The sequence below is a fragment of the Apteryx rowi genome, unplaced genomic scaffold (assembly GCF_003343035.1).
Source record: "Apteryx rowi isolate R43461 unplaced genomic scaffold, aptRow1 scaffold_12, whole genome shotgun sequence".
Lineage (NCBI taxonomy): Eukaryota > Metazoa > Chordata > Aves > Apterygiformes > Apterygidae > Apteryx > Apteryx rowi.
The window spans coordinates 535,946-549,164 of record NW_020447419.1 but is presented as its reverse complement, the minus strand read 5'-3'; the positions used below and the strand labels follow the sequence as shown (position 1 = coordinate 549,164).

General features: G+C 41.2%; 1 protein-coding gene across 1 annotated transcript in view; it reads left to right on the top strand.

The window, feature by feature from the left end:
• IQCA1 (IQ motif containing with AAA domain 1) overlaps positions 1 to 13,219 on the top strand; it is a 110,467-nt gene that overhangs the window by 92,918 nt on the left and 4,330 nt on the right. The window contains exons 16-17 of the mRNA XM_026087749.1: positions 5,996 to 6,082; positions 10,194 to 10,371. Coding sequence (XP_025943534.1) covers positions 5,996 to 6,082; positions 10,194 to 10,371 — 265 coding nt within the window. The remainder of the gene's footprint in view (positions 1 to 5,995; positions 6,083 to 10,193; positions 10,372 to 13,219) is intronic.

Genomic DNA, 13,219 nt, shown 5'->3' with positions numbered 1-13,219 from the left:
GATTCCCAAATCCACTGTTATCTAAGCTAAAGCAAACAAGAGAAACATTGCAACCAAAGCCTTTGCTCATAAGAAGCCAAACACTGATGTTTCCAGCAAAAAGTTTCTTTTTCATCATGGCAAATAAGGAGTCTGGCATAAAAATAAATAAATCATTGTAAGAATAAAACAGGTGTATGCATAGCCTATGAGCTATGAAAGAAAATRGTATCCTGCCACTCACGGTATTTATATTTACAGCTCTCTGAATCTACCATATGACACRTTGTAGTACACCTTGTTCAGTGTCTGGCACACAAGGGATTACTGAAAGATTCATCAGGTCTCCATAAGCAGACAGATTTGGTCATATGTTTTTGCAAACAGCAACTGTGACTATTGTCAAGCAAACACTTTCTGCTCTTCAGAAGTGCCTTACATAGAATTAGTCAAGCAGAACACAGATCTTCCACTTACAGTTGCAAGTGGATGACAGGAAACACAGCAGTTATTTCTCATGTTATTATATGATCCACATAACCATTGTTAAACCCCATGATTTACTAAATATGAATTAATGGTGCTCTGTGATGAAGGTGAAGTAACCTAGAACTTCTGATCACATCTGCAAACAACAGGGTTTCTGCAGATAAATGAAACTCTAAAGAGCATAAAATGACCATTAGGAAACTTTYTGTCCATAACTGAATGTTGGCTGCTGGCAGTTGTTTCATGGGAGACACCCTAAAAAACAAGTGAATAGCACTGGAAAAAATGAAACTTTAATTTGTTTCAGATGCAAGAGCACAAATTTTTTTCCCTCCCTTATTTCTGGGAGGAGATTTGCAAGACATACCAGCCTTGATCCAAAGAGCCTTGTGTGTTACTCAAAGCAGGCACTTTAAATGTCATGTGGAGGAAATGACTTCTCTTACCAGAACAGGAAAACACCAGCATTTCAGTCTGCCTATTCAAAGGAAATGTAAGGAAGATTAATATTCAATAGGAAAATTATTGAAAGAGGCTATGAACACCAAGCCCAAGCACTTGTGTTCTCCATAAAAGAGACGGCAAAGGCAGCCAGCCAGGTCCGCTGTGTTCCAGAGTGAAAAGGGAGGATCTGTCTCTAATATAGAAGTGCTTCCCAGCAGTCCCCAAAACAAATCTCATCCTTCAAGTATGAACCAGAACGTGCTGGAATATTTGAGTTAAACCACATTTTCCATGTGTTGAGCCAGCCTGACTTCAGTGAAGCTCTCTGCCAGCTTGTGCCAACTGAGAGCTTGGCCCTCCCTTGTCCCCATCGACACACAAATACTGCTGCAGCCGTGCACAGCTTATACAAAAGCTGCGAAGAGAGGTAGCGGAGGAAGCACAAAGAGCAAAAGACAGACCAGAAAGGATTGAGGGGAGAAGGCACGACTCTGCAACACAGAGGTATAAAAATGCAGGTAGTTCATAAGGCACAACTTCAGAGCAATAAAAATGACAAGCATGGACCTTCCATTAGTACCTTAAGGCAGCCATCAGGTTAATCACTACCAGAGCAAAACAATGCCTCTACGGTCCTTTACCAGCACCGCAGCAGCACACAGAAAGCACATTGTACAAAAAGCCACACATGGGAAAAGGTTATTAGTACAACACTGACCAGGCTAAAAGGTTGGGAAGGAGGTGGCCAAACGGAAATACCAGCACAGAAGCTCTGCATATGTATCAGCAGCTCAGCATGTGCAGTGCAGCCCTGTTTACTGAGCTGGGAGCCTTCGAGTGCAGCAAGCTACAGGAGAAGCATTTCAAACACCATTGCTGTTAGAGGAACATGTTATAAGGCTGTTTATGCTATTTCTCAAATCAGAGGTGTCAATAAAGGCCTCATACTAGAGAGAAATATGATTGAGTATATGTAGGATTAAATGATATAATCCCAGCATTTAAAGGCATCATAGTTTTGAAGTCTGTCTTCAATATTTTCTCCATAAAATCGGACTGTTATTTGCAACTACTGTTGTATTGTCCCTTCAGACAGGTCATTTTTCTGGCAGTCTGAAGAACCAGGTACAGTTTACTCTGGCACTTTGACAGAAGCCCCAATGCATTTAGCATTTCAGTGCCACAAAAGACCTCCATTACAATTGAAATTTGGGAACAGTATTATCAGTCTTTCTTCTAGTCCTCCCAGAACAATCCTTTTTTCATGGTGCAGTACAGACTGCCGGAAAGGAGAGCCTGCTAGAAGCCTAGGCCTTGTGAAATCATGTATATCACCATTGCTCAAACATACAGTGTTCTTTGAACGACAGAGCAGCTTTACACCGTGTTACTCTCTAATGTCAAAAGGAATGCATTCTGTTGGAAAATATTATTTATGGTTATTTTCTCTCTAGCAAACCAGAATACTTTGGCATTATCACTGTAGCAATGTAATATTTGCCTGGTGAGGCTCCCGCTGTTAAGGTCCAGTCACCAGTTTCAGCTCATTGCTGCTTTAGCTGCCTTGGAGCATCTCAGTGAATATGAGCTACAGAGGATTGAGCAGTTTTCAGTGACAAATTGAGCTTCAAGAATATCTTAGTTCCGGTCCTTTTAAGAAAATTACATCTTAACCTTCAAGCTTGGAGTACCCACATGCACATGTCCACTGCAAAAAATCAGGTTTATGTATTTTGAAACGTACTGACCGAACTGTTCAACTCTAGCACTCAGGTTTGAAACATTTAACCCTAGCTGGAACAAGCCTGTGCATATGCTCTTTGTCTTTGGTGAAGGTTAATAGAAACCAGAAGAAAGCTTTTGTCATAAGGTTTTGTCCGAATAGCAAGTAAGACCTCAGTGACCAGAGATGACAATTTCTAGTGAAGGCAGCTGTTAACTTGGTGCAGTATTAGAAGGGTTAAGGAGCCATCTGCTGGCAACTCTAACAAATTGTTGAATGTAGCAAAGCTAATAAAATTTCAATTACAAATTAATTATGTACAGTGCATTTAATTATCCATGGATTCAAACTGTCCATGGATAATTCAAATGAAGCACTTTCACAGGGATATACAGTCTGCTACGTATCTGCCAACAATTTAAATTAGATGCCAATGGATTCTGGGTGTCTGATCTGTCTTTTAAAAAAAGCCGGCCCAAACACAGCATGCTGAATCCAGTTATATTAGCATGTATCATAATGGCAGAAAAACACACACAGGCCACTTCACATGTTCAGGTCATTGCCTCAAAACAGAAAGCACAGGGAAGTATCTATGTAAGAGTCAGCATGAAGTGGGCTCATTCATTGCATTTCCACTTCATCAGTAGGGAAATAAAGAGTGGGGGAAGAATACAGATATAAGAACAGCAAACATCTGTAAGAGTTAAAATGAAACTATAACCTGATTAAAAACAAAGCTCCCTTTTAAAGAGGTGCTAACCACAAATGCCATCTCTGAGCCAGACGGGGGAAAGATGCACCTCGCCGATTCGCAGCGGCCCCCCTGAAGAGACATCGTGGTTCCCTTTGAAGTGCATAAGCAGCGTTCAGTCACTGCCAGCAAGCCTCTCTAACCCAGGACTCCCCTTAGTCCCCTGGTGTCACATTGCAGGGCTGCAGACACAGGTACAGAGAAGATGCTGCAAACCAGCTACACCAGCCCCTAGGCTTCATACAGCTGAACTACCTTGCAAAGCAAAAAATGCTTTAGAACACAGAGCACCTCTGCATTAACATTAGCAGCCAGCACAGGCATTAACAGAACCCACCCATGTCAGCATCTGAGAAGCTAACAGAGATCRTATAACACAAGCAAAAGGAGAAGAACACAGACCCCAAGGTCTAATCTGTCAGGTGCTAATGCATATCCATACAGTCTCTAAGAAACTTCAGTAAACAGAGTGCCACTAGCCCAAGCCTCACTCAAAGACAGACAGATATCCTCCATCAAGAGCAATGGGTCCCCACTGCCCCATCTCCTGCCTCATGTTCTCCCCAGGAGGGAAATTGGTTGTTACCTTACATTTCAGAAGGTAGATGACAGCATTAGAGACATCAAAAAGCACCAGCTGACAATCCATTCGTTAAGTGTACCAAGTTCAGGACAGGTCTCAGAATCGGTTTCCGCAGGCCAGAGTAGATATGATGCATGAAATGCAAACACATCTCTTTAAGCTGTAGATTTCTTCTAGCAACTTAAAACACTACAACCTACAATGTCCTTTGCAAGTCTTAATTATACCAACACTGATTATCCCATCTCTGATATGACCTCTACTCCATTCTCCTACTTCTTCACCTGTCTCTAAACCTGTTTAACAGCCAGTTGATTGAATTCACCTGCAAGTGCAACTCTGGAGGAGTGACTTGCATTTTCTGCAGGTGTCTGAGCCCTTGGATAACAGGATGCTCAGCAGAAAAACCCCAAGTCTCAGGCTGCTGCCCTGTTCAGTTCAGTAAAAACAGAGCTGCCCTCTCAAATGTACCTTGTAGAGTGCACACAGATTTAGGAATATGCAAAACATACCTACAAAAACAGACTAGATGCAAAGCATCTGGCCTTAAAATGGCAGATATTATTGCTGTACGATCTTTGCCTCTCTCATTTCATTCCAGCTTGCTTACTCAATACACTGCTGGACTGAGATGTTATCCCTTAAATTATACATACAAGTGAACATAACTACCTTTGTCTATACATCCATTTTTGTAGAGTTTTCATATTATCTTTCATAATATTCGATTTTTTTTTTAATCCTCATAATTAATGGTAAACTTCCGAGTTCCTGCCTTCCAAAGGAGGAAACTCCATTTCCCTCAGCAAAACAGTTCTGGACTTGGAGATGCCACTTCACATATCAGAGAACTGACAGGTTGCCGCAAATGAAGTATCACATGCCAAAGACAGCAGTGTTTCCACTTCACCCCATCAGCAGCACAGAAGAACAAACAAATTCAACAGCCCCCATCTACTATTCCTTTTCCCCTGTTTTCAATCCATTTTTACTGTAGACACACACACACTCATGGTGCTTTTGAAATGCTCCATAAAACTCAACTGCAAGGCTTGCAAGAGATGATCATTACTTTTAATTCTTCTTGCACTGGCTGTCAATCAGACCTTAAGCTTATCATGTATACAACCTATCAATATTGCAAGCTTCCTTCCCAAAAGCAGCAGTTTCAACTGGAGGGAGGGAGGGAGGGGAGAAAAAAAAAGAGAAAAAAAAAAAGAAGCAGCCCAGAAGACTGCACTGTCATTACCCATCAGCTCCCCAAGCCATCACTTCTGTTGCTGAGCAAAGTAGCACAGCTATGAGAGCAACTGGAAAGTGATTAAAATTTGGCAGCAGAATGTCTAAACCACTGGCGTTTCTATAGCAATAGGGAGAGTGCAAGATGTGAAAAAGCCTGTAGCATTGCTGCCATCCTGCTGTGAACCGGAGGTATAGTGCCTCCGACTTTGGAGCAGGAAAGTCCATTTGTGTAGACCCTCCCCTATAAATTGAGCAGGCTCTATTTTAATTCTTGAGCTGACTCAAGATTAATAGCAAATTATACACTATTCTGTAAACCAGAACATTGAGCATAAGCCTAGTTTGCTTAAAGATTTGTACTGTAATTGCTCATGCAATAGCCCTGTCTTGCCCATCTCCCTGTCTGTTTTGACCTCAGAAAACTGGAGTGGGCTTCTTATGGGCATCCAGTGGTCCATCATTTGCCATTGAACTCTAAGGCCAGGCTTCCTTTTGCAGAATTGCAACTAATTTGGGTTTGGGAATTGAGAGAAACATAGGAATCAAAATGGTCCAATTTGGGTTGGGTTCCTAATGTTAGATTCCTAAATAGAAGTGGTTTGATTTGCCAAGACTGCTGAGCAGAGCCAGTGCTATCCATGAATGCTGAGCATTTCTGGAAAAAATAAACCAGGCTAATTTTAACTGCTGAAATATGGATTCAAAAGCATAATTATAGGCACCCAGGTATGAAATTGTAGCCATTTTAATCAACCTTCCTGCATTCTCTGTTTTCTCTTAGGTGGCTAAACAACTGCAGCCTTCAGTCTTGTGGATCGGAGACACAGAAAAAACATTTTATAAAAAAGTGCCGAAGGCTGAAGAAGAGGTGAGTTGCTTTTTTTATTCTTGTGCAGATAATTTCTCATGCTGCATTAGAACTGACACAAAGGAACAGGTGTATTTCTTGGTTTAGCACATACCAGTGTGACCAGACCTGCCAAAGCTTGCTTGATAATAGCTTATCTCACTAACTTTCTTTTTTGAGAGAGTCTTGTGACCTCTTGGGGCTCTTAAGAACTCACATTTCCTTCTTACACACTTATCCTCACTTTATTTAAAAATAGTCCAGTCACTGCTCATCAGTGCACTGAAAAGTAGGAGAGAATAATGGGGAATTTCAAAATATAAGGCAAGAAACTGAAAGTTAAGATGAGCTTAAATCGTTCAGCTCTATTAATTTGAGAAATTGGATGGAGCCAAAGCGAACAATAAAGTAACAAGGATAAATTTCCACTGTGAAAACAAAGAGCATATATTGAATAGTTATGTTTACAGATTTTTTTTTTTAGGCTCCCAGGAGTCCTCTACATTTCTTCCAATTCCTTTGTCTTTTGTAGCTTCCCCACTAGAAAGAAAATTAAAACACTGCCCAATAGGCACAGCACAACTGCAACTCATACACCACAGCAGCGAGCAGTTCACTTGAAATCCTAATTAGGTTCATGCTGCTTGCAAAATATCTTTTCTGTGGAGCTCCATGTGAAAAATTAAACCTTTSCTCTTAAGTCCGGTGTGTTTAAACTGTGGGATGGACATAGGCCTGTTTTTTGGAAGACCGATGAAGCATCGCCTTGGATTAGGCTGTCATTTCTTTGAGGGTTATATGAGATGGGTGTGCAGTGATTGATGCCCTCTAGTGGTCCAGACACTGCAAGCAAGCAGTTTTCTTGGGCTCAAACCTTGACTGCAGCTACCACCAGGGAGAAAAAAAATAAGACCTTGAACCAAAAATAGCCTGGAATAATCGTGGTCTTTGTCTATTTGCTTTGATAGCAACTGGAAAGGTGTAACTCAGCCCCATCCCCTCCTCAAAGTCCAGAAGAAACTTCTGCCTCTGCTCTTGCATCCCTAGACTCATGGGTATTTAATGGAAGGGCTCCCATATTCCTGGTGGGAGCACACAGCTCCAAGCTTGAAATCCCTCATGTCCCACATAGCTGATGTTCAGAGCCAGATAACATGAAATGAGAAGGACAGCAGTTATAAATGGCAATCTGGGGAGTCTTCATTAGGAGCACTCCAAGAAGGCAAGTTCAGCGCTCAGGAGAAGCCTGAGCAAATGGAAGTCACTGCACTCATCCCAGGGTGACATTTCTGGCACCATCACTGAGGATCTGATAAAAAGTCTCAAAAAGCCCACTAGAAAAATGGTCTCTCTTCAGTTCTCCCTAAAGGACACCAAGCAGTCAAATATTAAATCTGTTATGGTAATCCAGTTGCCAAGGATGTTGTGCCAGCAGTTCAGCCACTCACATTTTAAAATAAATATAGGTCACCTTCACAATTCACCCCATTTTTTCCCCTCCAGCTCAGATCCACATGACAGCTGAAATCCTAGCTCGCCTCTTCAACAGCCCCTCTTGCTACTGACATTTCTTTCAAAGTGGAGGCGATATTATTAGCTTTCAGGACATATCCCTGAAATGTGTGCACTGTGGACATACATTTTCAAAAGCATAACAGGAGCTGCTGACACACAAATGCCAGTCTGGCTTAGTAGGCTTAACAAGGCAGCAGAGCATTTAGCTTATCTCTGGTACCGATACAGTCATTTAAAATTCAGAAATAAGATTCCTACAAGCTGAGCAATGAGCACTTCTTGTAACCAACCGTAGGGTCAGTGGAAAATCCGTAGATATCATTTGTCACCAGAAAATGGATGTTCCAAATGCAGGGGGTAAATTAGGACTTATTTTCCTGAGTAAGGGTTGAAATAGGAATCAGACAGTTCTTAAAAAAAAACCTTTGCATCTCCCRATAGAGTGAATTTTCCCAGCAGAAGACACACAGTGCAGGTCTGGAAAACAACCAGTCTCACCTGGAGTAACTCTTATTCTCTATTTTTTATATATATATTTATATATATATTTTAAGAGAGATGGGACAACTCCTCTCCCCAGAAACCCAACACAATCTGATAATTCTCTGCTTTCTAGCAAAGCTTGATCTACAAGACATCTTAGAAAACATTTGTGCTTCCTTCCAATACATAAAGAGGTGGGAAGCTCAACGCCTCTGAGCAGCAAGATGTATATAAATCATGAAGAGTAATTCAGTCAGCGTAAAAGGCATGAAAAACAAACAAACAAAAAAAACACATTTCTGTCATTGCTGTGACCAAAACTCCCTGACAGAGCAAAGGTGGCAGAGCTACTTACTATTCCCAAGGCATATTTGTAATAACAGCTTGTTTAATACAGTCTGGTCTGGAGAAGTCAAGCTCATTACCAAAAAATGACTTCAGAAGGCAGAGGCAAAGCTTGGATAAGAACTTGGGAGCTTGCAATTTGAAGTCATGCTTTCAGACAGCAAAGGAGCCCATGCTGTTTAGGGGTGGACAGAGCAACCTCCTTTCTTTCTGGGCAAGAGAAAAGCCAAGATTTCTCCTCTGCCCCAGGGTAAGCCCACCAGCAGTGCATACAGAGCACACTGCACAGGGATCCCGCTCTCCTGGGAGCAACGGGCACACAAGAACAAGGAGGGGGTGAAAAGACAGCAGCTGGCAGTGGCCCACGGCCACAGGAACAGTTCATCCAAGAGCAAGCATGAGCAGGATGTTTTGTCCTGGCAAGCAGCATGCCCATGCTCTGAAGAGGGAACTCAGCCCTGGTGCCAAGACATGCTGAACTCTGTACTATCATAATTAGGCAGTTGGCAATCTTTAAGATGCTCAGTATGACCTTGAAAATAGAAAGAATGAGAAGCCAGACATACTGTAATTAAGACAAATATAACTAGAAAATAACTGGGCAACTCTACCCCAGGACTCTGGGGTTTTTTTTTGTTTTTTTGTTTTTTTTGATTTCCCAGGTGTCCCTTCTTAGTAGCTTTCACTGCAAAGAGCAGAGCTTTTCTTCCTCTTTTCTGTCAATTGTCTGCTACTGCAGGCAACAGGCAAAAATTGGATCACAGGAATTGGACATGCAATGTAGATTCACAGGTGTGTATTATTACCTTTCAATTGAGAAGGTTTGCAGAACATAGTTTCTTCTTTTTTGGCATTAAGAAAGGCCTGCTTTGAATTTCAAGCTAAAGTTTCTCAGGCAGCTGCTTTCTATACAGTAAGAATCACAAGGTGACCTAGAGTATAGGTGTTCAAGTGAGCATGGGTGACTTGGATGTTTAGTCTCAATCATTTCTGAAAAGAGGCTTTCAAGTCATTAGGCTCTTCTGAATACTCTATCCTGTCCTAACCCTGTTATTCAGTTATAGCTTTATTAACAGTAGCTTAACACCACAGCAATCTGATTAACCCTCTCTAACCACTATTCACTTAAGCATTATCAAGCATAACTATCCAATAACAGGTTTTGCGTGATCTTCATCTGTTCTGTAAATGGTATCTATAATAAAGTGAAATGGTAAATTATTGAGAAGAACTGAACCCTGAGTTCAAAGAGCTTGTGTTCTCAAATTAGAGCCTCAGCAAGCTGAAATCACAGCAGAAATCAGGGAGCATATTTTCATATTTAAAACACAGTTAGGCATTAGTAGATAATCTCCAAGAGCTGTGAGAATTACAGACAAGGTTACATACCCCAGCAGTTTTTCTATCTGAAAAAATTCATCAGGTGCACAGGTCCAAGCAGTATTTCTCCTCAAGTTCAAAACCAGGAATTCCTTCTTTAAATGAGTCATGGCTTCCCTCCTGCTGTTCAATACTGGGACCAGCAGATGCAATAGTGAAAGACAGTAGCACTCAAACCCACAAATGCATAGCAGAAATCAAGAGCCAGCCTGACTTGCAGAAGACAACAGCCTTCTACTTAGGTTGAGCATCTAGCCTGTTTACACTAAATGCAAATAGACAACAAAAAAGCACAAAATCCTCTTGTATACAGCATCCACTAGGAGTTGTCTAGAGTTACTTCACCTCATTAAACTGTCAGCATTAATAATAACTCTTTCCTCCTTGTATTTACATGTATGCTCTGAAGATGGATCCAAAACGACTGAAAGAAATTCTCCCCAAATACCTYGAGGTTTTGAAAGCAGAGGACAGAGTGTTGCTAGTGGGAACCACCAGACGTCCCTTTGATGCTGACCTCAGACCTTTCTGCAAAGTTTACCAAAAAATCATTCTGATCCCTAGGCCTGACTATGCTTCACGATTTGGCAAGTATTTCAAGTCATCCTGATCCTTGCTAGTGCTTAAGATCCAAGCCCATTATGTGGTTATCCTCAGAACTGAACTCAACTCCATTCGTACCCCAGGTACATCTCAGTTCCTGAAAGTTTAGTTAATACTGATACAGGATCCCCCAAGATCAAATAAAGTGGGAGTGGAGAGAAGGGGATAATATTGTTTTGCAGCAACTAACATTTCTTCACGAGTTTGTGCTTAGTGTACACTGAATTAGGCCCAAACTTATTTTTCCACTGTATGAATAAGATCCTATTTCAGTGCACATTTTCTCTTCTAAACTTAAAAAAAAACAGGGAATCTCAATTTCCATTATACATAGCCAGTTTCCAGGTCCTAAACAATACATTTCAGGGCTTTTCCATAAACTGAACCATGTCTGGAAGACTGAGTTTTGTCACTATCAAATTCCGTGTTTGTACTTACGGATCGTAAAGGAAATTAAGAGAGGCATCCAAGATTTTTACTTGTCTAGTCTATCAAATGTTTACAACGATAGACAGGCCCTTGCAAAGTCTGACAAATTTACTGAGTGTCAAATATTGTCTGACAGGCAAAGCTTGTAAGGAGAACTGTATCTTTTATTAGACCAACTGAAATGGCTGGAAAAAAGACAAACTTCCAGACATGCAAGTTTGTCTTGAGATTTGAATCAGCTTGAAGCCTGCCATAGCTATGCACTAAGAAAAAATGCTCCAGATAAGCTTAATAACACAGTGAATTACTGCAAGAAAAACAGTAGTTTGGCCAAGTCCTTCTGAAGTGCCTCGTAGAAGGGCTTTTAGTCCCAAAAGTATAAAAAAAATTTCCTGATCATATCATTTGGTTAATTCTTTTCTGGATGGTAGGGAGTCTGGATGCAATGACTTTCATAAGCAAAAAGGTGGTTTAGGTCCAGTCTAAAGATACGTAGAAAAAAGATTTTAGACTATTCTCAATGGCACCAAACACCTCCAGTTAAGACTCTAAGTGGTGCAATTCTTCCAGCTTGAATATCCCTGTCCATCACCACATCAAGCAAAACAGACTCCCTTTATGCCACTAATCTCTGGTGGATGATGTCTCGGGAGAAAACAATTAAAAAACTACATTTGGTTCAGGGAACTCACTACACGATTGTACCTTGAGTAAAGCAGACAGTATTGCTCCACGTATCCACCTTATTACAAAACCACACAACTGCACTGTGAAGTCCAGTTTTGTACTGCCTTTCAAGGAGGCAGCCAAGGTATTGAGATGATGCATGTTCAGGCAAGCTCAAGACAGGTTTTGACTGCCTAGCACATTGTAAATCTCTCCCACATTCAAAATTTTTCCTAGTGTAGATGGGAAACGGTCTCTGAGCAAGCCAACATGTGTTTCATGTTATAATACAGCTCTGATAAATTGCTAACAGATAAGAGACATGAGCAGGACCTAGAGAAAGGAGGTGATAGCAATTGAATTTAGCTACATTCATTCCTGGGGTTTGAACCATCACATTCTGGGACTCTTACCACTAATTTGGAGCAGAAAAAGAACAAACCAAAGGGACTTCAATTAGTAAACCTCAGAATGCCCCAAAAAGTTAACTCTTGATATTTTAAAGCAGATTAAGCTTGTAGTTTTAGTTCTTTGAGCTAAAGGACAAGCCAGGCACTTGTGGTCTTGAATGGGGCAATGTCAGACTTCCCTGAAATATGATGGAAATATTCCAATACAGGGCACTCAACTGCTCACAACAGTTTTCAAGGCCCAACACTCAATTTGAGGGCTTAAGAAACCTGTTTTGACAGAAAAGCCATGAAACAACAAACACTTGCAGCCACAGCACTCAAGCTTTGTCTCTTCACTACAGCCCTCTATTTTGCTACAAACCAATACGTTCCATTCCACACAGTGCGGGAACAGCAAACATGCAGTGAAAATCACTGATTCAGGAGATTCACTCTCTTATATTAGTTTCCTGCTATTAATCAGCCAGCAGGGCAGTATTTCCTCTTATGCATGACCCTACTGCACCAGAAGCTGCAGCACACACTGTGTGGCTACGCAGAAGAAACATTCACTGTTGCGCACATCCTTTTCTCTATTATGTATCAGTAATTCAGCCAACAGTTACTGAGCGCAGTTACAAATCAAGTGGAAGATCCCAATTTGCTTGAGTGAAAAACATAGTACAGAGTTGTCAATAGTTATGGGTACAAGTCCATAGTATCTGCATTACTCTCAAAGGAAAACTAAAGCAGGCTTTCTCCGTTACATGCCCCTACATCTAGCAACATTAACTCCCCCCCCAGCATCTCCATCCTACATATGAGTGTTCAAACACAAGATATTCAAACCACAAAGTCAGGGACCCTTTTTAATCTCTTTATGCAATAGCTCTTCCTCCTTTGTCCAAGTGTTTTGTTTTTCACATAGGACTTTAAAGGAAAGCACTGTGATAGGACATGGAAGTTTTACTAAGCTTCTCTGAGGCAGGGCCTCTCCTTTACAGATGGTAAACAACAAAAATGTTATTATTCCTATTTATTTGGGGGAGCAAAGTCCCARGTACTTCCCAAACATTAAAACACCTTCCACATCAGAGGTTTGCACCTAAAAAGATACAAACAGGTTCACCATTTGATTAACAAGCAAAGCACCAAGCTCGCAGACATTTACACCTGGCATTTGCGACATGTGCCTGTATAGCTGGAGGCCTTTGGCTTCTAAGCCAAAAATCAAGTCCCCAAAACAGCCTTCAGTTCAGGAGTAACCTGTGGTCAGGGTCACCAAAGTAAAAAACAGGCTATTAAGGTAGATACTTAGCTCTACACATCCAAATGGGAAAATTTT